The 26,877-nt window shown below is 43.3% G+C and overlaps 1 protein-coding gene across 1 annotated transcript in view; it reads right to left on the bottom strand.

Annotated features, from left to right (window-relative positions):
- The window catches only part of BACE2 (beta-secretase 2), a 104,287-nt gene that overhangs the window by 11,085 nt on the left and 66,325 nt on the right, over positions 1-26,877 (bottom strand). Inside the window, exons 6-8 of the mRNA XM_052641515.1 lie at positions 25,253-25,354; positions 19,814-19,963; positions 15,418-15,586 (exon numbers count right to left, since the gene is read on the bottom strand). Of these exons, the coding sequence (XP_052497475.1) occupies positions 15,418-15,586; positions 19,814-19,963; positions 25,253-25,354 (421 nt within the window). The remainder of the gene's footprint in view (positions 1-15,417; positions 15,587-19,813; positions 19,964-25,252; positions 25,355-26,877) is intronic.

Genomic DNA, 26,877 nt, shown 5'->3' with positions numbered 1-26,877 from the left:
CACAGAAAAGCCTGCACAAATATTACACATACTATTAATTCTTTGGCCACAGAACTTTTAACCTCATTTGTTGTTCAGTCGCTGAGTTGTGTCCAGCTCTTTGTAACCCCATGGACTGCAGCACGCCAGGCTTCCCTGTCTTTCACTGTCTCCTGGAGTTTGCTCAAACTCCATGTCCACCAAGTCAGTGGTGCCATCCAACCATCTCATCCTCTGCTGCCCCCTTCTCCTCTTGCCCTCAATCTTTCCCAGCATCAGGGTCTTTCCCAATGAATCAACTCTGCATCAGGTGGCCAAAGTATTGGAGCTTCAGCATCAGTCCTTCCAAAGAATACTCAGGGTTGATTTCCTTTAGGGTTGACTGGTTTGATGTCCTGAGAAGCCATAGTATACTGTAGCTAAAAGCATGGTCCCTGGGGTTCAAATCCTACTTGTCACTTATGAGCTGTGTCATTTTGGTCAAGTTATTTAACGTCATTGCCCTGCAGTTTCCCCATCTGTAAAGAGAAGATAATAACAGCACAGTCCTTGTTGTGTGGATAATCAAGTGAACAGGAGTTAAGGACTTAGCATGGTGCCTGGAGTAAGGCCAGTGTTTATGGAATGTCAGCTGTTAACAATTAACACACTGTTACTCTAAATTCTTTCACCAAAGTCTTGGGTTAAAATTTTAATCATGCATTTTTTGTCTTATCGCCTAGGAGGTGAGGACCTAGTTGATCATGAACGCCTGAAGAAGATGGCTCCTTTACCAACTCTAACATTTATCATGCTCAGATCTTTTCCATCATAGCATGCAAAACAAAGTGACCTGTCCCCTTTGATGGATGGATTAGTCAGTACTGAGATGCATTCTGAGTGGACATGGTTTACTAGAAAAGTGTCCTGGGTTCCAGGACAGGAGTAATGGATGTAGTACCACCTTGCTTTGCAACTACCTGAAGTCGTTTACTATCCCCAAGGCTTGTTGTTCTTTTCTGTAAAGTGAGGAGGCAGGGCTGCCTAATCTATGTCTTTGGGGGCCCTTGGCTTTGGCATCATTTGGTTGTACTCTAAGTAAATGTCAGAGGCGTATCTCTGAGACTCTGTTCTTAACAGCTAACTTCCCTATTTTTAAACATGAACCAGAAGATCCAATTTCAACCTGCAGCAAAGAAAATTCACAGTGAAACGATTGCCACAATCCATGATGCGTCTCAAATTTTCTAAGCTGAAATCTATACAGCTCTTGGGTGCTAAATGTCTCAATCTATAAAAAGAGATGGGTGGTATTTCAGAAGCTTTGGATACATTAAGAGAAAGTTGTCAATTTTAGCACTCTATTATTTTCCTAGCTTTAGGACACTTGGCCCAGGCAACAGAGAGGCAGTTGAAAGTGCTGCAGTCCCTCATACCTACTCCAGGCATGGGAGACTGTGCTGAAGACCTCGGTTGGCCAGCTCCATGATTCACTGTGACTCTTGCCTTGTTTATCTGATCTGAGACTAGAATAGTGACCGTCCGTAGGAGTGGAGGGTGAGTCGAGGAGAAGCAGGGGCAGCAGAACAGAAGCATCTTGGGGTCTTTTTCCAAAATACCCATCACCCTCCCACCCACCACCATTCTGATACACCATGGCTACAGAAGGAGGTGAGAATATGGACCATGCATATTTACAAAAGCTCCCCAAGAGGTTATAATCTAGGAGCTCCTACTCACTGCTCTCCTTCCTGCCTCAGCCCATCCCTTATAGAAAAGTCTAATCCCAAAACTAAGTGGTGTTTGACAAACACAGATTATTATGAAAACCAAAATAAGACCCAGGGCAGGGGAAGGGGAGTTACCAAAGATTTTCCAAGTGCTGGTTGATGCAAAGGTAGAAGTTTCTCCTGCCATAACAAACAGAAATGAGAATAAAACAACGCTCAATTTAAAATATGCAGCTGAGGTCAGAAACAGACCCTAGAGCTGCAGTTTCAATACCCAGAAAGTGGGGGGTGGTAGTGGTGGTGCTTGATGCCAGCACCAAGAAGAGAGGTACTAGAGCCGAGATGCCAATGAAAGTCTGGCCCATCAGCACAGGGAGCCAGAAAATCTCTATCAATAAGGAAGCCTGACTCTGTCCGAGGTTTGAGAAGGGGTAGAAGTTGAAGGAAAGGGAGATTCTTCCATGAGAAATGGAACTTCCAAACCAGTACCTCAAGCATGGCTGACATATAAGTTTATACAACTTGGTATAGAAACCCTATACTTGGTTTGAAAACACCCAAACCAAAGTGCACTGAAGTCTCTCAGATGGAAAAATAAAAGCACTTTCACCAAAGATGAACTTCCCTGGTGGCTCAGATGGTAAAGCATCTGCCTACAATATGGGAGACCCGGGTTTGATTTCTAGTTCAGGAAGATCCTCTGGAGAAGGAAATGGCACCCCACTCCGGTACTCCTGCCTGGAAAATCCCATGGATGGAGGAGCATGGTAGGCTACAGTCCATGGGGTCACAAAGAGTTGGACATGACTGAGCGACTTCACTTTTCACTTTCACCAGAGATAAGTTCACAACAAAAAATTTACAAACCAACTGAGAAAAAAAATCCACCATGAGAGAACAGTCAGCAGACACAAAAAACAGGGAGATGAGTTCTCCTTCAATGTTAGAAAATACAACAATCTGCTTGAATTATACAATAGCTGTGTTTAAAGGGATTAAAAGCTCACTAAAATGTCAACAAGATTATTTTTTTAACTGAACAAACTGATTCAAAAGTTCATAAAGGAAAAGAAAATTAAGAATAGCAGAGAAGTTTTGAAAAAAAGAACAAAAGGAAAATAATACTCTACAACATATCAACTGAACAAAATAGTAAGTCCAGAAATAAATATATATTTCTCAAGTATTTACTTGAATTTGGTATGCAATAATAGTGGGACTTCAAATCAGTCAAGAAGAGATAGATCATTTTATAAATGTTATAGAAACAATCTGGTAGTCATCTTGAGGGAAAATATTTAATCTATACATTCTATGCGAGGGGAAACCAGATATAGAAGTACTTAACTCACAGAATAATTTTAGTGAGGAAGATAATTTGAAATGCAACATTAAGCCCAAGAACCTTAGAGCAAAAGACTGATATACTTAAATGCATAAAAGTAAATAGTTTTTACACTAAAATTCATCAGAAGCAAAGTTTAAGAATAATTTACAATTGAGATATGAATTTTAGCATTTTTTGCCCACTCCAGACAAATGTACACATAAAGAGCTCTTACAAATTAACACGAAAAACTAAAAATCCAACAAAAAACAAATGGGGAAAAGATCAGCGTGGATAGTTCACAGAAAATGAAAAACAAATGCCTTTAGATATATGAAAAGAAACTCAACCTCACCTATATAAAGCAATACAATTAAAACTACACTGAGATAATCTTTTTGGCAAAATTCCCCAAGGTCACCATGTTGGTGAGTCTGACTGGAGAAGCAGGCCATCACATACATTGCTAGAGAACTAGTATAGCCAGGTATAAACAAGCATAACCTGTTAGGAAAGCAATGTGGCCATATCCATCAAGATTACAAATTCTACACCCTTCAACCCAGTAATTCTACTTCTAGCAATCCATCCTGGAGGCATACTTTCTTATGTGTGAATAGACATATATAAATGGTGTTCATTGTAGCATCATTGTAACAACAAAAGTTTAGAAGTAATCTAAATATCTATCAATAAGGATTAAACAAATTAGGAAACACCCATACAATCGATCATGATGCTCAAAAATTAATAATAAGGGAAGATTTTATGTACTCTATATGACTGACTCTGGGCTTCCCTGGTGGCTCAGACAGTAAAGAATCTGCCTGCAATGCAGGAGACCCGGGTTCAGTCCCTGGGATGGGAAGATTCCCTGGCAGAGGAGATGGGAACCCACTTCAGTATTCTTGCCTGGAGAATCCCATGGAGGTAGGAGCCTGGTGGGCTACAGTCAAAGGGGTTGCAAAGTGTTGGACATGACTGAGCGACTCATTGGATTGGATAGAAAAGTAAACTAGTACATTTGAGAAAATACAAAATAGCATTTCTGGAAATGAAATATACAGTCAGTGTAGTTAAAAACTTACAGAATAGGTAACACAGCTGAAGAGAGAATGAGGCTAATATAAGATGTATCTGAGGAGCCCACGTAGAAGTCAGCAAAGATGAAGAGAGAAAAATATGAATAAAAGGTCAAGGGATATGTAGGAAATAATGAGAAATCCCAAAATTTATTTCATAGAAGACTAGAAGAAAGTAGGAAGAATGGATATAAGGCAATAGTGGAAGAGATATTACTGAGAATTTTCTAGGGTTGATGATGAAAAACATAAATCATCAGAATCAGAGAGTATAGTGAGTTTTAGCAAGCTAATAAAATAACCTATATCTAGATATATCATGGTGAAAACTCAGAACACTAAAAATTTAAAATTAAAAGGACTCTCAACATTGTCCAGAGAGAAAGAAAAGATTACCCTTAAAGATGTAACAATGGAAACGCACTGTCAATTATGATGGCAGGAGCATAATGAATAGCATCTTCAGAACACTAAGGGAAAATGGTCAACTTAAATTCCATACATAGCTAAATTATGGTTCAAGAAATGGTGAGGACTTCCCTGGTGGTGCAGCGGATGAGAATCTGCCTGCAAATAAAGAGGACATGGGTTCAGTCCCTGATCCAGGAGGATTCCACATGCCATGGGGCAACCAAGCCTGTGTACCACAACTTCTGCATCTGTGCTCTAGAGCCTACGAGCCACAGCTACTAAGGCTGTGTGCAGTAACTGCTAAAGCCCAAGCACCCTAGATCTGCACAACATAACAACTGAATCCATGTGCTGCAGCTGTTGAAGCCCGCGTGCCTAGAGCCTGTGCTCCCCAGTAAGGGAAGGCACTGCAGTGAGAAGCCTGTACTCTGCAGGAGAGTAGCCCGCACTCACAGCGACTAGAGAAAGCCCATGGTCCAGGGCAACCAAAAATAAATGAATGAAACTATTAGAAAAAAAGAAATGGTGAAATAAAGTATACCTTTCATAAATTTTAATAAAAGAAATCCTCAAGTACATTCTTCAGCGGAAAGAAAATCGCTAGGTAGTGTTACACTGAATGGAAAGATGACCATTTGCTTACCCGTTCTCTTTTGTAGGAGGCTGTTCTTAGTTTGAAGGAAATGATAGTTTTAAGGAATGACTAAATGAATGCAGTACTTTGGTTGGTTTTATGAATAAAGCTGTTTCTGGTCAAGTCTTTGAGTGGACATACATCTTCCTTTCTCCTAAGATGAAATTGCTGAGTCATTGAGTAGGAGTCTGTTTAACATTAGTAGAAACTGTCAAGTGTTTTTTTTTTTTTTTTTCCAAGTGGTTTTTTTTCATTCATACTAAACTACTGGAATCCCTTAACTGAGGATTAGAAGGGAATTCCACAAACCTATCCCATATATTATGCTCAATGGTAAAATATAATAATTACTCCCATTAAATTATGGAAAAATATCCATTTCTATTCAATATTGCCTCTAAAAGCATCACAAAATAAAAACAAAAGATAAAAGATTAGAAATGATAAAAATGTACTATTTGCAGATCATGTAACTTTTCAAAGAAAATGCAAGTGACTCTAATAACTATTTTAAAAAAGGAGAATCCAGCAAGATGGCTTGATAGAAGATTGATATACAAAAAAAAAAAATTGAATGCCTGTATACCAAACAATCCATTAGAATGTACATTTTTAAATAATCTCATAGCAATAGAGAGGTAATAAGTATATATGTTAAAACTTGTTTAAAGAAAACTACAGAGCATTGATGTAAGACGTAAAAGATTACCTAAACAAATGGAATTTAGCACATTTATGGGGAAAAGACTCATACAGTAAAGATCTGATTTCTTCTTAAGTTAACCTACAAATTCAGTATGGTTCTGACCAAAATCTTGGTATGATTCTTCAGAGATTTTGGCAAGCCAAATAAAACAACAAATGTAGACTGCACAATTTTAAAGAAGATTAAGGAGAAAGAGTCGAACCCCTACAAGATAGTGAGTCTTTTTTTAACTACAGGAATCAAAACCATATGTTATAGCACAAGAATACAAAACTGCCCCTACTGGGACAGAATAGAATTCTCAGAAACAGACCCAGACATATATACATGACAAAGATGCTATTAAAGTTTAGTAGGTACCTTGCAAAACATATTTAACCTGAATCGAATCAAGCCTTTCGACTGAAGTTCAAGTATACAGGAAATTTGAATATGACATCAAACAAAAGAAATACTCCAATAAATTTGAGTATGATCCATTCTATAAAACAACTGGCCTTCAGATGGGGAAATTGGACTATGGTTTAGATATTACATGATATTAGGTAAGTATTGTTACGTTTTAGGTTTCATATTGATATGATTATGTAGGAGGATATTCTTAATTTTGAGATGAATGATGAAATATTTAGGGGTGAAATACCATAACATTGCAACTTATTTGCAAATGATTCAGCAAACCATACATACACACATATACACAGATACCAATATGTGGCAAAATGTTAAAATTAAATCCAGATGGTTGGTATGCGGAACATTATTTTATTACTTTTACTCTTTTTGAATATTGAAAATTTTCACAGTGAAATATTGAAAAAAGTGTTTGGAAAAGCACATAAGCAAAAAATGATGCTGAGGAAATTCAATGGCCTCGTAAAAATTAGATTCCTACTTCACATTTTAGAAGAAAATGAAACAAAAGTATATCATATCTTTAGAAGAAAAATAATTTCTATTTTTTTAGAGTAAGGAAGAATTTCTCAAAAAAGGTACAGAATAAGAGCCTTAAAAAGGGATTAGTAAATTCTATTTCACTAAATTTAAAAAGCATAAATAAAAGAGACCAAACCCAAGAAAAGCCAGAGAGATTAGGAGAAAATAATTGCCATGCACATAACCCAGAAAAATAGTTTCTCCAATATAGAAAGAACTTAGGCATGTCAATAAAAACTAAATAGAAAAATGTGCACAAATTGCTACCAGAAAAATTCACTATCAGATAAAAAGGTTGAACAGTCCATAGACATATCAAAAGTTATGTAATTTCAGGAGGATTTAATTAAAATGTGACACTATTTCACATACGTATTGACAAAAACAAAACAAAATGAAATGAATATGGTAATATTTTGACAGAATGAAAATTCTTGTATAACTCTGGTAGTCCACCTGCTTCAAAGAAAAATATGATAGCAGCCAGTAATACTGAAGGCTGGCATACAAGTCACCGACACATTCTATTTACAGAAGGTCTCATTCATGTGCACAAAGATGTTCAGCATAGTACTGTTTATAATTGAAATATCAGAAACAACCCAAGCATTAATCAAAGTAGCACTGGCTAAATGATCTGGGTATACTCATATAACAGGAAAATGCACAGCAGTCACAATGAATGACCTGTACTCATTCAAACTGCAAAATCTAGCAAACATGATCAGAGAAGGCGATGGCACCCCACTCCAGTACTCTTGCCTGGAAAATCCCATGGACGGAGGAGCCTGGTAGGCTGCAGTCCCTGAGGTCACGAAGAGTCGGACACAACTGAGCGACCTCACTTTCACTTTTCACTTTCATGCATTGGAGAAGGAAATGGCAACTCACTCCAGTGTTCTTGCCTGGAGAATCCCAGGGACAGGGGAGACGGGTGGGCTGCCATCTATGGGGTCACACAGAGTCTGACACGACTGAAGTGACTTAGTAGCAGCAGCAGCAGGCAGGTTCTAGGCTTCCCTGGTGGCTCAGATGGTAAAGAATCTTTCTGCAATGCAGGAAACCTGGGTTTGATCCCTGGGTCAGGAATATTCCCTGGAGAAGGGAATGGCAACCCACTCCAGTATTCTTAGAGAAGGGATTCAAGGGATTAGATCTGATAGATAGAGTGCCTGAAGAACTATGGATAGAGGTTTGTGACATTGTACAGGAGGGGGTGATCAAAACCATTCCCAAGGGGAAAGAAATGAGAAAGGCAAAATGGTTGTCTGAGGAGGCCTACAAATAGCTGAGAAAAGAAGAGAAGTGAAAGGCAAAGGAGAAAAGGAAAGATACATCCATCTGAATGCAGAGTTCCAAAGAATAGCAAAGAGAGATAAGAAAGCCTTCCTAAATGATCAATACAAAGAAACAGAGGAAAACAATAGAGTGGGAAACACTAGAGATCTCTTCAAGAAAATTAGAGACACCAAAGGAACATTTCATGCAAAGATGGGCACAACAAAGGACAGAAATGGTAGGGACCTAATAGAAGCAGAAGATATTAAAAAGAGGTGGCAAGAATACACAGAAGAACTGTACAAAAAAGATATTCACTACCCAGATAATCATGATGGTGTGATCACTCACTTAGAGCAAGACATCCTGGAATGTGAAGTCAAGTGGGCCTTAGGAAGCCATCACTATGAACAAAGCTAGTGCAGGTGATGGAATTCCAGTTGAGCTATTTCAAATCCCCATGATGCTGTGAAAGTGCTGCACTCAATATGCCAGCAAATTTGGAAAACTCAGCAGTGGCCACAGGACTGGAGAAGGTCAGTTTTCATTCCAATTCCAAAGAAAGGAAATGCCAAAGAATGCTCAGACTGCTGCACAGTTGCACTCATTTCACATGTTAGCAAAGTAATGCTCAAAATTCTCCAAGTCAGGCTTCAAAAGTATGTGACACGTGAACTTCCGGATGTCCAGGTTGGATTTTAAAGGGCAGAGGAACCAGAGATCAAATTGCCAACATCCACTGGATCATCGAAAATGCAGAAGAATTCCAGAAAAACATCTACTTCTGCTTTATTAACTATGCCAATGCCTTTGACTGTGTGGATCACAACAAACTGTGGAAAATTCTGAAAGAGACTGGAATATCAGACCACCTTACCTGCCTCCTGAGAAGTGTGTATGCAGGCCAAGAAGCAACAGTTAGAATCAGACATGGAAAAGTATACTGGTTCAAATTTGGGAAAGGAGTACATCAAGGCTATATATTGTGACCCTGCTTATTTAACTTATATGCAGAATACATCATGCAAAATGCCAGGCTGCATGAAGCACAAGCTGGAATCAAGACTGCCAGGAGAAATATCAATAACCTCAGATATACAGATGACACCACCCATATGGCAGAAAGCAAAAAGGAAATAAAGAATCTCTTGATGAAAGTGAAAGAGGAGAGTGAAAAAGCTGGCTTAAAACTCAACATTCAAAAATCAGGTCCCATCATTTCATGGCAAATAGATGGGGAAACATTGGAACAGTGACAGACTTTATTTCTGGGGGCTCCAAAATAACTGCAAATAGGGCTTCAGCCATGAAATTAAAAGACACTTGCTCCTTGGAAGAAAAGCTATGACCAACCTAGACAGCATATTAAAAAGCAGAGACATTACTTTGCCAACAAAGGTTTGTCTACTCAAAGCTATGGTTTTTCCAGTAGTCACGTATGGATGTGAGAGTTGGACTATAAAGAAAGCCAAGCACCAAAGAATTGATGCTTTTGAACTATAGTGTTGGAGAAGACTCTTGAGAGTCCCTTGGACTGTAAGGAGATCCAACCAGTCCATCCTAAAGGAAATCAGTCCTGAATAGTCATTGGAAGGACTGGTGGTGAAGCTGAAGCTCCAATACTTTGGCCACCTGATGCGAAGAACTGACTCATTGGAAAAGACCTGATGCTTAGAAGGACTGAAGGCAGGAGGAGAAGGGGACAACAGAGGATGAGATGGTTGGATGGCATCACCAACTCAATGGACACGAGTTTGAGCAAGCTCCAGGAGTTGGTGATGGGCAGGGAAGCCTGCACTGCTGCAGTCCATGGGGTCGCAAAGAGTTGGACATGACTGAGCGACTGAACTGAGCAGGCAGCTTCTAAGATGACCTGCTGTGATTCTCTGCTGCTTAATATTTATTCCATGTAGTCCTCTGCCAGGTTATATAGTACCAACGTGGCTCTGTGTGACCAAGAGTGTAGGCATAAGTGATAGATTAAATAATAGATTAAAAAATGATACAAACTTCTAAGATTAGATTATAAAAGGGCCGTGGCGTCATGTCAGGGACTCTATCTGCTCTCTCTCTCTCTCTGGGGTCATTGTTCTGGGGTGATCAGTGCCCTGCCTGACAGTGATGAGGTCCATACAGCAAGGAAAGAGGGCTCTGGCCAACAACCAAGTGACTGAGCTTGGAAGCGCCCCTTTAGCCTTCAGGTTTCTGCAGCCCCATAAGAGACTCTGGGCCAGGATCACCCAGCTGAGCCCCCTCTCAATTCCTGACCCTCAGTACCTGCACAAGGCCGTGAAGTGCTGCTAAACTTGCGGGTAAATGTTGTACAGCAATCGAAAACTAATCTAAGATAGTTACAGCCACATAGTGAAGTTATAAACATGCTATAATTATGAAAAAAATATACACAAATTTCAGCATAAGGAGTAATTCTGGGAAGGCAGTGGGATAGGGTGTTGGCTATATTTATCTATTTCTACAACAAATTTCTGAAGACAATATGACAAAAGGCTAGCATTTGTTACATCTGGGTTTTCCCAAGTATGTGCATAATATATGGCTCCTTGCAACTGAAAAAAATTTCATTTCAAACATGTTATAACTTAAAAATAAACACTTTAAAAAAGAAAAAAGAAAGGCAGCATATCTCTTCCACTTACTATTGCACTTTATTCCACTGTCTGGCTCCTAATTGCTGCCCTGAGGGATGTAATTACTTTAATGGCTAAACAATTTGCACTAAAGAGGAGACAAAGAATATATTCCCACAGCTGGTAAAATCTAATGTTTAAGTACCAAGAACTTAAATACATTAAAAAAAAAATAGCAACAAAACTTGTATAAGAACACCTAACAAAGAAGGCATGGTGAAATGTAGGGAAGAATGTAGTTCTGCTTCAGTTCAGTTCGGTTCAGTTGCTCAGTCATGTCTGACTCTTTGTGACCCCATGGACTGCAGCAGGCCAGGCCTCCCTGTCCATCATCACCAACTACTGGAGCTTGCTCAAACTCATGTCCATTGAGTCGGTTATGCCACCCAACCATCTCATCCCCTGTTGTCCCCTTTTCCTCCTGCCTTCAATCTTTCATATCCTCAGGCTCTTTTCCAATGAGTTAGTTCTTCACATCAGGTGGCCAAAGTACTGGAGCTTCAGCTTTAGCATCAGTCCTTCCAATGAATATTCAGGACTGATTTTCTTTAAGATGGACTGGTTGGATCTCCTTGCTGTCCAAGGGACTCTCAAGAGTCTTCTCTGACACCACAATTCAAAAGCATCAATTCTTCAGCACTCAGCTTTCTTTTTAGAAAGAAAATCCATACATGACTACTGGAAAACCCATAGCCTTGACTAGATGGACCCTTGTTGGCAAAGTAATGTCTCTGCTTTTTAATATACTGTCTAGGTTGGTCATGGCTTTTCTTCCAAGGAGCAAGCGTCTTCTAACTTCATGGCTGCAGTCCCATCTGCAGTGATTTTAGAGCCCAAAATAATAAAGTCTGTCACTGTTTTCACTGTTTCCCCATCTATTTGCCATGAAGTGATGGGACCAGATGCCATGATCTTAGTTTTCTGAATATTGAGTTTTAAGCCAAGTTTTTCACTCTCTTCTTTCACTTTCATCAAAAGGCTCTTAGTTCTTTTTCGCTTTCTGCCATAAGGGTGGTGTCATCTGTGTACTTGAGGTTATTGATATTTCTCCCAGCAATCTTGATTCCAGCTTGTGCTTCATCCAGTCCACTTTTTCACATGATGTACTCTGCATATAAGTTACATAAGCAGGGTGACGATATACAGCCTTGATGTACTCCTTTCCCAATTTGGAACCGTCTGTTCCATGTCCAGTTCTAACTATTGCTTCTTGACTTGCATACACATTTCTCAGGAGGCAGGTAAGGTGGACTGGTATTCATCTCTTGAACAATTTTCCACAGTTTGTTGTGATCCACACAGTCAAAGGCTTTGGCATAGTCAATAAAGCAGAAATAGATATTTTTCTGGAACTCTTCTGCATTTTTGATGATCCAGTGGCTGTTGGCAATTTGGTCTCTGGTTCTCTGCCTTTTCTAAATCCACATCTAGAAGTTCATGATTCACGTACTGTTGAAACCTGGCTTGGAGAATTTTGAGCATGATTTTGCTAGTGTGTGAGATGAGTGCAATTGTGTGGTAGTCTGAGCATTCTTTGGCATTGCCTTTCTTTGGGATTGGAATGAAAACTGACCTTTTCCAGTCCTGTGGCCACTGATGAGTTTTCCAGATTTGCTGGCATATTGAGTGCAGCACTTTCACAGCATCATCTTTTAGGAATTCCAATAGCTCAACTGGAATTCCATCACCTCCACTAGCTTTGTTCATAGTGATGCTTCCTAAGGTCCAGTTTACTTCACATTCCAGGATGTCTGGCTTTAGGTGAGTGATCGCACCATCGTGATTATCTGGGTCATGAAGATCTTTTTTGTATAGTTATTCTGTGTATTCTTGCCACCTCTTCTTAGTATCTTCTGCTTCTGTTAGGTCCATACCATTTCCGCTCTACTTAGAGACACTTAATATTAAACTATTTCCAACAGCAATTCACCCAGAAACAAGCAATGATTATGTTCTCTGATATGTTAAGTGGACAATCTAATGGCTGTTGCCACAGAGGCCTTTACTTTCATGGTATTTAACAAGAGAGTAGAAATTGCGGAGAAAGTTGCTATATTTCTTTGATCCTCTGGGTAGAAGACGGCAAAGAGTCATGGGAGATACAGTAGTGTTTCAGGTTGCAGCGAAAGCGCTCTTTCAGTGATAATCTAGCTGGTTGAAAGAGTGAATACACACCTGAAAGGTAAACGTTTACTCATGGCTGAAAAAGTGATAAACCTCAAGGTGCCGAGTCTATTCATTAAGGCAAAGTCAAAGAAGTCCACGCTGGTGTTTAAGATATACTGCAAGACATCGGATCTGTACATGGGGCAAGACATCAGATCTGTACATGGTGGGGATGATTTATTCATAGAGAATATGAAGTGGCCTGTAGCCCAGATGGGCTTCCCTGGTGGCTCAGTGGTAAAGAACACGCCTGCCAATGTGGGAGACATGGGTTTGATCCTTGGGTCAGGAAGATCCCCTGAAGGAGGAACTGGCAACCCACTCCAGTATTCTTGCCTGGAGAATGCCATGGACAGAGGAGCCTGGTGGGCTACAGTCCATGGGGTCACAAGAGTAGGACACGACTTAGAGACTAAACAGCAACAGTCCAGATACAATTTTCCCCTTTGCTATTTATCTTCTGTCTTCCATATTGTTATTTTATTTAGTGGGAATAGACAGTTGCTGTTGAAATGAGAATATGAAGCATCACTTACCTGCTGTATTTACTGGGCCTCTATTTTACGATCATGATTTAGCAATTTAGACAGTAAGAAATAAAAACTGAAACCTCACCTCCTGAGTAAGTCAGCTGTGAGCATTTGGCATTTTCCCTGTGTACTCTCACCTCCTTCACTCCCTTCCAAATATCTCCATTGGTCTTAGGTCAAAGTGAAGGTCTGGTTCAAGTGCAGGCCACCAGGATGGTCGGCAGCTTCCCCATCAGTCCTACAGCTACAGCTAATGTTTAAGGCTATTTTAAAAAATCAGATTCATATTTTATTTCCTTCACTACATAATAGTCATGTATTTCACTATAACCCTCAACTTTCTTCCATTTCATCTTTTTGTTGTTAGTTCTTATCTACTTCACATTTCTTGTTCTTCCCCTGATCGCTAAAGAATTGCTTTTGAACTGTGGTGCTGACTCTTGAGTCCCTTGCACAGCAAGGAAATCAAACCAGTCAATCCTAAAGGAAATCAAGCCTGACTATACTTTGAAAGGACGGATGGTGAAGCTGAATCTCCGATACTTTGGCCACCTGATATGAAGAGCCCACTCACTGGAGATCTTGATGCTGGGAAAGATTGAGGGGAGGGAGGTGACAGAAGATGAGATGGTTGGATGGCATCATCAACTCAATGGACATGAGTTTCAGCAAACTCTGGGAGATAGTGAAGGACAGGGAAACCTGGCATGTTGCAGTCCATGGGATCACAGAGAGTCAGACATGGCTGAGTGACTGAACAATCACCTTTAGCATGATATCAGCACAACTCAAGGATGTTCCTGAACCCAAATTCAATGCAGTGGGATGCTTTCCATCCTCTGAAACCCTATCTTTAGTGCAACACCTCTCCCAGCCTCTACCCTGGTGCATATGCATTCTTCATCCCTCTAGCAATTCAATTTCCTGCCACTGAGATCTGCCTTTCTCTTGCTAGCTTCGGCTATTAGTCAGAAGTACCTGATCCTCCCTCTAAACCATGTGCTATGGGAACACTCCGTTTCAAGCAAACTGCTTATTCTCCAGACGCTTCCAAGTGGAATGGGGTTAACCACCCTATCAGCTTTATTGTGCTCTCCTGGTCTTTCTGAAGAGCCACCCAGTTGTCAAGCTAGACACCGCTGAATAATACTGCTGTGTCATCCTCGTACCATCTCCTCAAAAACATTCTATGAGAAAAACGGACTCCTTAGTTTTAAGATTTTAGGATTCAGAAAATAGCAACGACGGGCACTTAACTCTTATTTCATAATGAGGACATCTTTGAAGAAGAAAATATACACAGCTTATCTATGGATTTTCTTTTTTATTCATTTTGCTTTCATTGTCTGAAAACTGTAATTCATCCCCAAGGTCCTATAGAGTATTATTATTCTTGGTATGAGATACCATTTTAAGTTTAATATGAGAGATGACTATAATGACTAACATTCATTGTGCATTTGCTGTGTGCTCAGCACTGACAGCAAGGAGATCAAACCAGTCAATCCTAAAGGATATCCGTTTTGAATATTCATTGGAAGGACTGATGCGGAAGCTGACGCCTCAATACTTTGGCCACCAGATGCGAAGAGCCGACTCATTGGAAAAGACCCTGATGCTGGGAAAGATTGAGGACAGGAGGAGAAAGGGATGACAAAGGATGAGATGGTTGGGTGGCATAATCTACTCAATGGACATGAGGTTGAGCAAACTCTAGGAGATAGTGAAGGACAGGGAAGCCTGGCATGTTGCAGTCCATGCCATCTCAAGGAGTCAGACATGACTTAGTGACTGTAAAACTTAGCACTGGACTAAAAGTTTGGCATGAATTACTCTGATTCCTTTCTGCTATCTGCACAGTGCATTCTGTTACTAAGATTTTGATTGTTGATGACAGGCATGAGTGAAACAATTCAACAGCATTGACCTGTCATCAAGACCTGCTTCCAAGTCAGTTATCTGACATCAGGTGCTCTCCCGCGGTTCCCTGTCTGACGGGAGCATCACTTACCTGCACAGGGGCTGGCCGCAAAGCCCACTCTCTTCCGAGCTCTGTCAAAGACCACGTAGAAGCCCTCCATGACGGTAGCACCAATCACCAGTGCGTTGGTGGAAGGCGAGATGCCGAACCGGTAACATTCATAATTCAGGCCAGCCCCCATCATGGGCTGAATATAAAGCTGTTGAAGAGGAAACAGCAAGAGAGAAAATGCACAGATCAGGCAACATCACAGAACTGTTGAGGTCGCTGTGTGCTCAGACCCTCCAAGGTGCCATCGGAGCTGCAGAGAACGGAGAGGACGATACCAGCCCTGCCGTCCAGGACTTGGGACCCTGTGCCTGGTGAGGAACCTGCTGAAGTATAGGAGCACGCACAGCACCTCTGACTGTACACAGGTACAGCCATCTAGGAGCTGTCCATCTGTCCATCCATCCACCCACCACCTATCTGCTCAGCACTTACTGAACACTTCATAAGGCCTGGACACTGTCCTTGGTACCAGCAATACCAAGATGAATAACATGTTGTCTGTGTGATCAAAACACGCATGATCAAAGTGACACACGAGGAAGATGAACGTCAGTGTACTTGCCATGTGCAGCAAAGACAAGGGGGAAGGGGTCTCCAGGCAGGAAGGTGTGCAAGGGCCCAAATGGGTGGTTCTGGAGTCATCACCCACTGGACATCAACCAGCGACTGTGTCCAGAGGGTGGGTACAGCAGTTTTAAACCAGGCACTGATTGGGGTCTATCAGTAAACCCTTCTTCAAAGCAAGGAGTTGTCCTATTCTCAACTCTGTTCTTGGCTCCTAGGTATCTTGTATATGCTCTGCACACAGTAGGACCTCAGTAAATGTGTGTTAAATGGATGAGCTTGATCAGTGTAATGAAATAGACAACTTCTCCTGAGGGTCAATATAAATTAAGAAAAGGTAGTGGATGTATCTAGCTGCTACTAAAACACTTCCATTTAAGGCCCTGTAAGCAGGTCCTAGAGCACACACACACACACACACACACACACACACACACACACACACACACTCCTACCTTTGAATGAAAGAATTCCATAATAAAAGCCCCCCAAATCACCAAATAAAATGCAACTGATGACACTGACACAAACATGAGGCCAACTGATTTCGTATCTCTCACTCTGACCTTTCTGTGTGTGTCCCCACTGACCTCCCGTAAAAACTCCAGACTGTAAATTTTGTAACATGTTGAGAAAGCTCCAGTGTCGCTAGGTCTCAGAATAAAATGCTTGCCTTCAAACTTAAATAGCACAAATAGACAATCTGGTGGTATTTAGGTTGAAACTATTTATGTTTTTAGGATTATATGAAAAAATTCAGAATTTCCCTGTGGGCCGGGGGCTGCTTTTTAAAATAAGCCAAATAGGATTTCCTGGTGGCTCAGGTAGTAAAGAATCTGCCTGCAGTGGGGGAGACCCAGGTTGGATCCCTGGGTTGGGAAGATGCCCTGAAGGACCTGGCCTCTCACTCCAGTATTCTTGCCTGGAGACTCCAATGGGCAGAGAAGTCTGGCAGGCTACAGTCCACAGGGTCTCTTAAGAGTTGGACTTGACTGAATGATTGAACACACACAGGATTCAGCCCATGTGGTTTTGGAAAGTAGAGTTGGGCACAGGCACTCTGTTTTTTGACATGACTCTTCTGCACTTAGAATCGATCATCCATCTACTGCTGCTGATGCCTGGCTGGTCCTGGGTAGGGACCTCGTTCTAAAATTTGGGTGACCAGGAGCCTTGATGATTGCTCTGAATGTCAGGAAGGGCTTCAATCAGGTAGGGCTGGGAGGGAGGCCCCCAGTTCTGTCCCCAAGGGTGTGCTACCAGAATATGGGGCTCATGAGGTTCTCATCAGGTGATGGTTCATGACTGTCATCCTTTCCCATCAAGGCAATGGAAAGCAACTGGGATAGGGATGATGAAGGAGAAATCAGGACAACAGGGGAAAGAAGATTTTAAAAGACTGAAAATGTGGACATGTCAAAGTCAACCAAGAGATATCTACAGTCTCATAAGTGAGAATAAAACTGAATTCTTATGCAGAGATGTGCAAATTAAATGCAATACTCCCAGACCTCCTTCATTATCTTTTCACGCTCACCCAGCACTTGGTCCTGAAAGCGGTTGATGGGCCCCAGTGGATCATCAGCTCAGATGGCTACTGCCTGCTCTGGATGTAATGACAGGCGTCACCCTGCAAGCCTGCTTTCCTCCTGCTTCTTAGAGTCCCTGACTGTCGACTCACCCACACACCATTTATTCTCCAGCTCACATTTACCTCTGTCCCCAAGCTGGGTTTCAAGTTTAGTGACAAACCACACTGGGGAAATAATGTCCACATTTTGCTGGTGGCTTGACCAAAATTTAATCACAAAGAGCACATAATTTTAAAGGTGCTGTAAACATACCATTCTCACATCACCCTACGCAGTGCTGTTCATCCAAGGATATTGCAGTCTTCTGAAAATGTCTTTGGTGAGTATTATTATTCCTCTTTTTATACTTAAAGAGACACACACAGAAAGGGAGAAGTGACCGTTCAGAGTTACAGTGTTGAGTCAAGGGCAGTGCTGTGAGTGTAACTCAAGCCTCCGGCTCTGTGTTTGTGTCCTCTGTTGGGCTGCTATTTCTCTTAAAGCTTTCAATCCTAACCCTAACAGCTCTCCATTTTTGGAATGCACTTCTCCATATAAAGTTGAGAACAGGGAAAAAGCCATATTTATCATTTCCTTTTTTTCTTCTGAAATTATTCCTCCTTCCCTATCCCCCAGTCCCACTCCTTTATCTCAAATTCACCAAACTGCAACAAAGACACATTCATCTGTCCATTCAACAAACAGTTATTATGCACCACCCCCTCACCAGAGAGCAGTGTTAGAAAAGGAAAGATGATCTTTGAATCTCATGATCCTCATCTTCAAGGAATTAATAATGTAATGGGGGAAGAAATATAAGTGTGTGTGCAAATAAAGAAAAAAGAAGTTAAATGAAAAAGGCAACAGCATAAACTCAACCCTGAAGATATGATTCCGGGCCAGATGAGTGGACTAGAAAACACACATTATAAGTTTGCAAGGCAAGCTCACAAGTGGACCATTCTGCTCAGCAGAGGTTCAACAAAGAAGAGTTGTTTGTGTTGGGTCTTAAAGGATGGGAAGAATGTGGATACACAGATGGAGTGGGGAGGAGGGGGGCATTTCAGGCAGTGGAGGGGAGGAAAGTGAGGAGATGGAGCAGGCACCCAGTACTGGAAGACAGCCACCAAGAGGGGAAGGAAGGTCAAGGGTGCAGCAGGAAGCAGGCTGGAGAACGAGGGTGGGTCCTGCGAGGTCAAGGAAAGCCAGAGTGGCGAGTCTCCAGGATGGCAGGAGTGGGGTGCAGAGCTGCGGCTTGGCACGAGGAATCTGGCAATGGTTTTGGAAGAAGAGAGGGTGTGGTGTGCGGAAGGCACTCCAGTGGGTCCTGAGGTGGGAGTGAGAGGGGATGTGAGTGAGGGCTCTGCGGATGGAAAGAGCAGGCAGAGGTGAGATGGGGAGGACAGATGCTTAGGATGAAGGAGGAGTCAATGATTTATTGAATATGGAAAAATGCATAGCTTCATCTCTGAGCATCCAGTTTTAGTTTCTGTTTATAAATAAATTGGAACTAAACATATATTGGTGTTACTGGTACTTATTGCAAAAGTGTCCTCAATTCTTGACCTTTCCTGGTAGGCACACCCTTGTGATGTGGCCTTGCAGTTCTTTCCATCAGGAACTGGCATCTCCATCCTCTCCTCGAGAATCTGGGCTGCCCTTGGCCTGGTTTGGGAAACACGGTGCCAGGAGTCCAGTTCCGGGCTGGACTTCAGGAGCCCCTGTGTGTTTGCTTTCTGTCTCACAGAATCCTGCTGCCACCCTGTGAGCCAGGATGGTGAGAGACAATGGTCTTATCTCTCCATCAACCAAGCCACCAGATATGGAAGTGAGGCCACCTGAGACCATCCTAAACCGAGGCCGACCTATCCCTGGCCAACTACCAGCTGACCAGGGACATGTGCCTGCAGAGACCAGCAGACCCGCCAAGACTCACGAACAGAAAGCTCATGATCAAAGCTGCTGTGTTTTATGGTTGCTTGTTATGTAGCATTATCACAGCTGCTGCTGCTGCTGCTAAGTCGTGTCAGTTGTGTCCGACCCTGTGCAACCCCATAGACGGCAGCCCACCAGGCTCCCCCGTGCCTGGGATTCTCTAGGCAAGAACACAGGAGTGGGTTGCCATATAGCAATCGCTACCTAATACAGGGGTGATATCGAAATGCATATATTATGCATGAAGTGCTTTACTTTTGCACGCTTCACGTTGAAAAGACAAAAGCACAAATCTACGTTCGTACCTGAGGCAGGATAGTTATACGGAATGATCTGCTGGAGTTCTCGTCTCTCAGGTAGATGGAGATTTTAGGGAAATAAGACCAAGGTGTTTCAGAATTCGTCCAGCATGCCAGCTGGGAACCAGTCCAGAAACCTTCAGAGAATTCTGGAATCTAGACAAAACAAGATCACATGACAAACAGTGACAAGTCTGGCACATCAACAGCAAGTAGCTCCCAGCTCTCCTCGTCACCTTGCCAGATGCCCACGGCGGTAAACTCTGTTTAATTTGGACAGCAAAGCGGAGACATCAGTCCTCTGGAAGAGTGATGGTGATGACAAAAATCAAAATTAGTAAAATTACCGAGGCATGTGGGTTACTTACTGATATTAGACCTGCCACAGGCACTTTGGTCCTCAACACTTGTATCAGTGCAGTAACAGCTCCCCCTCCACTTTACGGAAGAGGAAACCAGTGCTCAGAGAGGTGAAATAACTCACCCAGAGTCACACTGTAGCAGGCAATACTCGTTAGAAGAGAGATGAGATTTTAAATGTGCTCAAAGCCCTTTTGGTCATCACTTTCCCTATACATTCCCCGAGCCCAGTAAGTTTCCTCCTGGTACACAGCCCTATAGGGACCCTCTGCTCTTCTGGAACATCTTTTTTTCTCCTCCAGATCTCAACTCCCAATTCCACCTTGTCCAGGAAGCCCTCCTTGACTATCTGCCACAGTGCTGGTATCGCACCAGGTATCTCTCCTCCTTAGCGCTTCTCTTTATAGCAGTTATAATTTTACATTTATTGGTGTGGTTGGCTAACTTCTGTTTCTTGCGGGGGAACCTGATTCCTCTAAGGATACAGGTCTGCTGTCGGCTCCCCCATCTCCTCTCCATACTCCTAAAACCTGGCCCACAGGAAAGACACAGGGAATGTTCTTGGAGGAACAAAATCAATGACCAAGAACACAGAATGTTCACTGATGCCTCTCATCAGGGGGCAGAAGGGTAAAGCCGATCATGCTTGTCCACTAGTTGCTGAATCTGTAAGTTAATTACAAATCACTCCTGAGCCCTCTCACCAGATCCAGCGGTCTACAAAAGCAGACCTGGCTTATTCCTGCCAGCTCCCAGAGAGAAGGGCTGGGTCGGATGGGTTTCTTTCCACACACCTAGCACATTGCCCTGCTCAGGTCAGTAGCAGAGGTGCCTGTGATGGGGCAGAGCTAAGAGGACACCTGATGGGGTGGAGCTAGGAGGGCATGGGACAGGGAAGGAGCCAGGAGGGCACGGGACAGGGTGGAGCTAGGAGGGCATGGGACAGGGAAGGAGCTAGGAGGGCATGGGACAGGGGTGGAGCTAGGAGGGCATGGGACAGGGGTGGAGCTAGGAGGGCACAGGACAGGGGTGGAGCTAGGAGGGCACAGGACAGGGGTGGAGCTAGGAGGGCATGGGACAGGGGTGGAGCTAGGAGGGTATGGGACAGGGGTGGAGCTAGGAGGGCACGGGACAGGTGAAGTGAAGTGGATGTGAGGTGGAGCTAGAAGAGGCTGATTGGAAGGAAGAGGTGTCTGTCAGGTCCCGGAGGAAGAAGTACATGAGCTAAGTTGAGCAGCAGGCGGGCAGAGCACGGAACCTGTCCCACGGGACACCATGAGGCTATGGAGGGTGGTACTAAGGACAGGAAGGGGCAGGAGTTACAGCTGGGAGGGACCCATGGGCACCATCGGGCGTTTATCAGAGATCAGTTATCAGGGATCTGAGCGCATGAGATGTGATTAAGGCATTCTAGCAGGATTTGTGTAGGTCACTTCTTTGAATCTACTCTCCAGGGAGTCAGCCTGCGCTAGACAGAAGCATTTGAAAGTCAGTGACCAATGCGTGGGAAGTGATGGTGTGGCCGTGGATGGGATCACTTAGGAGAGGGTACAGAGAGAAGGGAGGGGATGCAGGACCCACCCTGAGAAGCAGGCCAGCAAAGGAGACCCCCATGAAGCAGGGCACAGGGTGGGGAGGAAGTTCCAAGAGGAGGGTGTTGTGGAAGCAGAGAGAACAGATAAGGCAGGTAAGCATGGTTGCTATGGAGGTCAAGACGGACAGCAACTGAGAAAAACACGGTGTCCCCGGATGAACACATGGTGAGAGCTGCCTGTTCAGGACCATGCAGGGCAGGAGCCGCCTCCTCAGGGCAGACAACCAGGAGGAAGGGCCTGCGGTCTCTTCACCCACTGCAGTGCTGATCTGCAAAGTCTCTAATGCCTTAATGTGTTGGGTTGGCCAAAAAGTTCCAATTTTTTGGCCAACCCAATATTTGTGCATTTTATAAAAGTGAAGTCGGTTTGAAATACGTATCACAGGGAAGAACTCTCTGCTGGATGAGTTGAGAGGGGGAGGGGCGGTCACCTTGCTAGGTTTTACCAAGAGTGAAGGGTGGTAGGGCCTGCATGGGGGGCAAAGTGCTGCAATCCCCAGATGAAGAATGAGGCTCAGAGGGGCCAAGTAATCTGCCTAAGGGGCACAGTGCAGGAGCGGGTACAGGACCGTCTGCCTCCAAAGTGGTGCCTGTGAGTCTGGAAAGCCTCCTGGGGGCCAAGCCTTGTGTCCTGGGGGAGAGTCTAGACACTCAGATCAGAGAGCTGAAAGTCAGAAGTCAGTTTACAGAAGGCATCATCCTGCTGCTGGATTCTGCAGACGGAGAAGCACTGGGCCTGAGCTAAAAAGGGCGTCACAGCTGAACAGGTGGGGAGCCCAGATCCCCATCAAACACAAAACTCCCCACCAGGCTCATTTAAAAAACAGACTAACACATAGCCCTGGGAACTGTATTCAATATCTTGTAATAACCTATATTGTTGTTTAGTCGCTAAGTCACATTTGATTTTTCGAGACCCCATGGACTGCAGTACGCCAGGCTTCCCTGTCCTTCATTATCTCCCAGAGTTTGCTTAAACTCATGTTCATTGAGTCAGTGATGCCATCGAACCATCTCATCCTCTGTCGAGCCCCCTCTCCTCCTGCCCTCAATCTTTTCCAGCATCAGGCTCTTTTCTAGTGAGTCAGTTCTTCTCATAAAGTGGCCAAAGTATTGGAGCTTCAGCTTCAGCATCAGTCCTTCCAATGAATATTCAGAGTTGATTTCCTTTAGGATTGACTGATTTGGTCTCCTTGTTGTCCAAGGGGCTCTAGAATCTGAAGAAGGATCTATCTCTACATATCTATATCTATGTATATCTGAATTATTTTGCTGTACACTTGAAACAATACAACATTGCGAATTAACTATACTTCAGTAATTAAAAAGAACTACAGACGTACAAACTATTCATTTCTAAAATCCCATCTAAACTATCCAGGCCCAGAGACAGGGCCTGGCATCTGTACGGTATTTACCTCTCTCAAGCCAGCCCTTTGCTTAACTAAGAAAGAAAACCCAAGTGAAGAGAGCCAGCTAAGATGAACCCAGCAGAGAGAATGCTCAGGCACATCTCCGGTCCATGCACGTGAGACAGAGAGCATCCCCCCTTGTTGAGCTTTCCTTGCTCAAGACAAACATCCTCCCGGGCCTCTCCTTCCTGATGCAGGCACTGAAACCAGAGGACAATTTTAGATTAGGCAAACACATTTCGTAATCTCGTTCCTTCCACCTCGTGCTTTTCTTACAAAGTCAGGCACTGCTGAACACATGCTGTGCTGACCTCAGGCATGCTAGCGCCCCTCCGCCACAGCCCGGCTGGTTCTGGCTGAAGTCACAAAATCTGCAGAGGCCCAGGCTGGTCATGGGCTTGCTGGAGTCACATGCTGGTGCTGCCAGTGTGTCCTTGGGACGGAGGGTAAAACCCTTACAGCTCAGAATATTAAATTTGAGGATGCGCATGTTAATTTCACTGAGGACATTTTTTACTCTGAAGCAGCATATTGCTCTGTATTTCCAGCATGGTCTGGTTTTCAGCCAGTTTCCTAAATCTAAGGCACTAAAATCATTGCCTGCCACTTTTTTTCTGATTCAGCAGATATTAGACAAGACAGAGGTTTGCTCTGGCTTTTTTGTCCGCTGTACTGTTGACCTCCCAGTTCACAAAGGACCTCGGTGTTGTTTCTTCTGGTTTCCCCTCTGCGTTCTTTTGATTTGCCTGCTGCATTTCCCATAGCACTTTTATTCAGACTTTTGAAGTTTTGGTCCAGGACAACCAAAAGCCTGCTCTTTCTTCTCTGTTTCTGCTACATCACCTGTGACAAAGTAACCGCTGTGCCTCTTACATCCATCCGGCTCTGGGTTTGGCCACAGCCCAATGGAGCCGTGGGACGGTCAGCCCCACTGGAGTCAGAACCAGGAGAAAGACTTTTTTTGGTGACCTTGTAAGAGTGGCCCTGAGTGGACAGATGCTTATGAAGACACTCAAGAAGCTGAGAGAAATATTTATCTTGCATTCAAACAAATAGCAGTAGCACCATGGTTTAGACATTAAATAGAAGTACTTCTTGACCAAACACCTATTGTGTTACCCTAAACCCTCACAACAAGCCATGATAAGAACACAGAGGCTCTCAGGGGGCACAAAAGTACCCCCTGCCCCACAAGGCACTCAGCTAATAAGTGGCAGAAACTAGATTAAATTCAAGTCCATCTGCCCCCCAAGGCTGTGGTCCTTGCAATCAATGCTTCGTGGTCCATCCTAGTGCCTGAACTAACTAAAAGTTGGGGTCACACTGGGATGACTGTTAACCAGGCCCTCAAGGCATGTTGCCCTTACCACGATTTTAATGGTATTTCAAAGCGTGGCCATAAAATAATTACTATATTGGTGGATTGACCTTTGTCTTCTGTGAATCATACTTTGTTACAGAAGTAGGAGTTAAAAATCCCAGCACAGCTTGGATGAAGGCCGAAAAGGGAGCATAATTTTTGGTTTGTTTAAAAAGCTACAAACACATTCCTGGTTTACTATTTAATGTGTTACCAAGTGGTTTATTTTTCTGTAGTTTAAAAAAGTACCATAGCAACTACATTATTATTTGAAATACTGAAAAGAATTGCATCTTTAGATCCAAGACCTCTGAGATTAAAGTGAAGGAATTATTTGCTGGTTAATATCAAAGAATAAAGTGGGAATCCCTGCTGGCGCAGTGGTAAAGAATCTGCCTGCAATGCAGGATTTTGGGGTTTGATCCCTGGGTTGGGAAGATCCCCTGGAGAAGGAAATGGCAACCCATTCCAGTATTCTTGCCTGGGAAATCCCATGGACAGAGGAGCCTGGCAGGCTATGGGGTTGCAAGAGTCAGACATGACTTAGCAACTAAACACCACCACCATCCAAGAATAAGATCATGAACCTAAGAAATAATCATTAAAACAACCCTCCAAACCCTTGGATTGGAACTGTTAGAATACATGGTGGTACTCCCCAGTATGTGGTCCTGACCTGGTGTGACCTCCGAGACTCATTGAACATTCTGGGGACTCACCAGAGACGTGCGGGCCACAGCCTCCACCACGGCGTCAAACACCTTCTGGGGCAGGCGCAGCAGTGTGGTGCCACTGTCCACGATGGCCTTGTCTGCATTGTACTAGAACAGGGGAGAAGGCACGTGAGCAACCAACACCCACATCAATGCACAGTCCAGCCTGCCATCACCCAGCTTCTGTGATACACGCATTCAGTAGCCATGGTACCTCCTTGGTGGCTACACTTTATTTCATATTCTCAGAACTTGGGAACCATGAACTTCCTCACCCAGTGTTTCACTACAGATAAAGAAACTGAGGCCAGAAAAGGGCAGTGATATCACCAAAATCAACAGCTTAATTAAGAACTTTCCCCTTACTCAGCAGTGGCTGGATTCCATAAAGGACCACCCCGCTCCCTACCTACCCCCACCGAAGAGGGAAGACCCATTTGTCTTTAGAGGTTGAAATGAAACACTGAATGTTATTTATGTAAATCATGCAAAATCAACTCTGTATTACTTCATTAGCAGAGAAAGAGGAGGAAGGACGGTTTTTCAACAGATACCCCATATTTCATTTAGAATGGAACCAGAGCCCCATTCAATAAGAGAATCTTACAACACAGAGACACTGCCAGCCCTGCTCCCCCGTCATTCTTTATGTGGCTGAGCGAAAAGGTGGAGGTCAGTGGGCTAAGACCAAAGAAGACACCCAGCCTCTAGGGACATAACTGGATGAGCAAGGCTGCCAGGGGATGGAGGGAGCCATGGGCAATTCAATCTTCCCATTTCTATGGCAAATCCCTGAGTCATATGACCAAATACACAAATCAGGTCAAAAGGAAGCAAGGATTTGTTTAGGTAGCAGGTGGGAGGAGTGAACAATTGTGAGAAACCGAAATACAGCAACTGATTCATATTCTGTTCAAGTGTAAAACTAATTTCCGTTTAGAAAAACTCTAATTTAAATACGGCCTTGTTTGTTCACAAAACTATCATGCCTGTGTGTGTAAGAAAAGCTTGTACACTGAAATGTTGGTGTAGGACGACAGCACTTTTATTGTTTTCTCTGTTGTGGCAAGAGTGGCAGATTGGGAAGGGGGGCAGGAGAGAATGAAGAATATGAGAATCAGACCTCCAAAGGCGCTTATACTCTCCAATACACACATACACACACATACGGAGTTTGTACTTTATTTTAGGCCAGCCCATCTGATTCTACCATTGGACTCTTCAGTGGCAAATAAATGTCTTTTTGACAATAAACAGATTTGTAGACTTAGGAAAGAAACACCATCCCAGGGGACTGGACCATCCCTTTATCAAGCTTTGATTGTTTCTGCAGAGGCATCTCTATATGAGAACTCATGGTACAATGTGATGGTTAAAGTGAAAGCTAATGATGACAGGCACGAATACAATCAATGCTGATGAAATGCTGGTGGTTTTTAAAAACAATTCTGAAAATGTTGGAGATCATCACAATCATGTCATTATGTGCCACAAATAAGCCAAAATGCAGTGAGAGGTGTGAACGAGGTTAACGAGAGATGCGGTTTCCCAGCTCTGCCTCCTCTTAGCACCATCAGCCACCCACATCTTTAGATCATAACGTTTCTTCGAGTGAGAACTGTGTACTGGGG

Source organism: Budorcas taxicolor, chromosome 1 (assembly GCF_023091745.1).
Source record: "Budorcas taxicolor isolate Tak-1 chromosome 1, Takin1.1, whole genome shotgun sequence".
NCBI lineage: Eukaryota > Metazoa > Chordata > Mammalia > Artiodactyla > Bovidae > Budorcas > Budorcas taxicolor.
The sequence above is the reverse complement of the archived record's forward strand: the minus strand, read 5'-3'. Positions and strand labels throughout refer to the sequence as shown.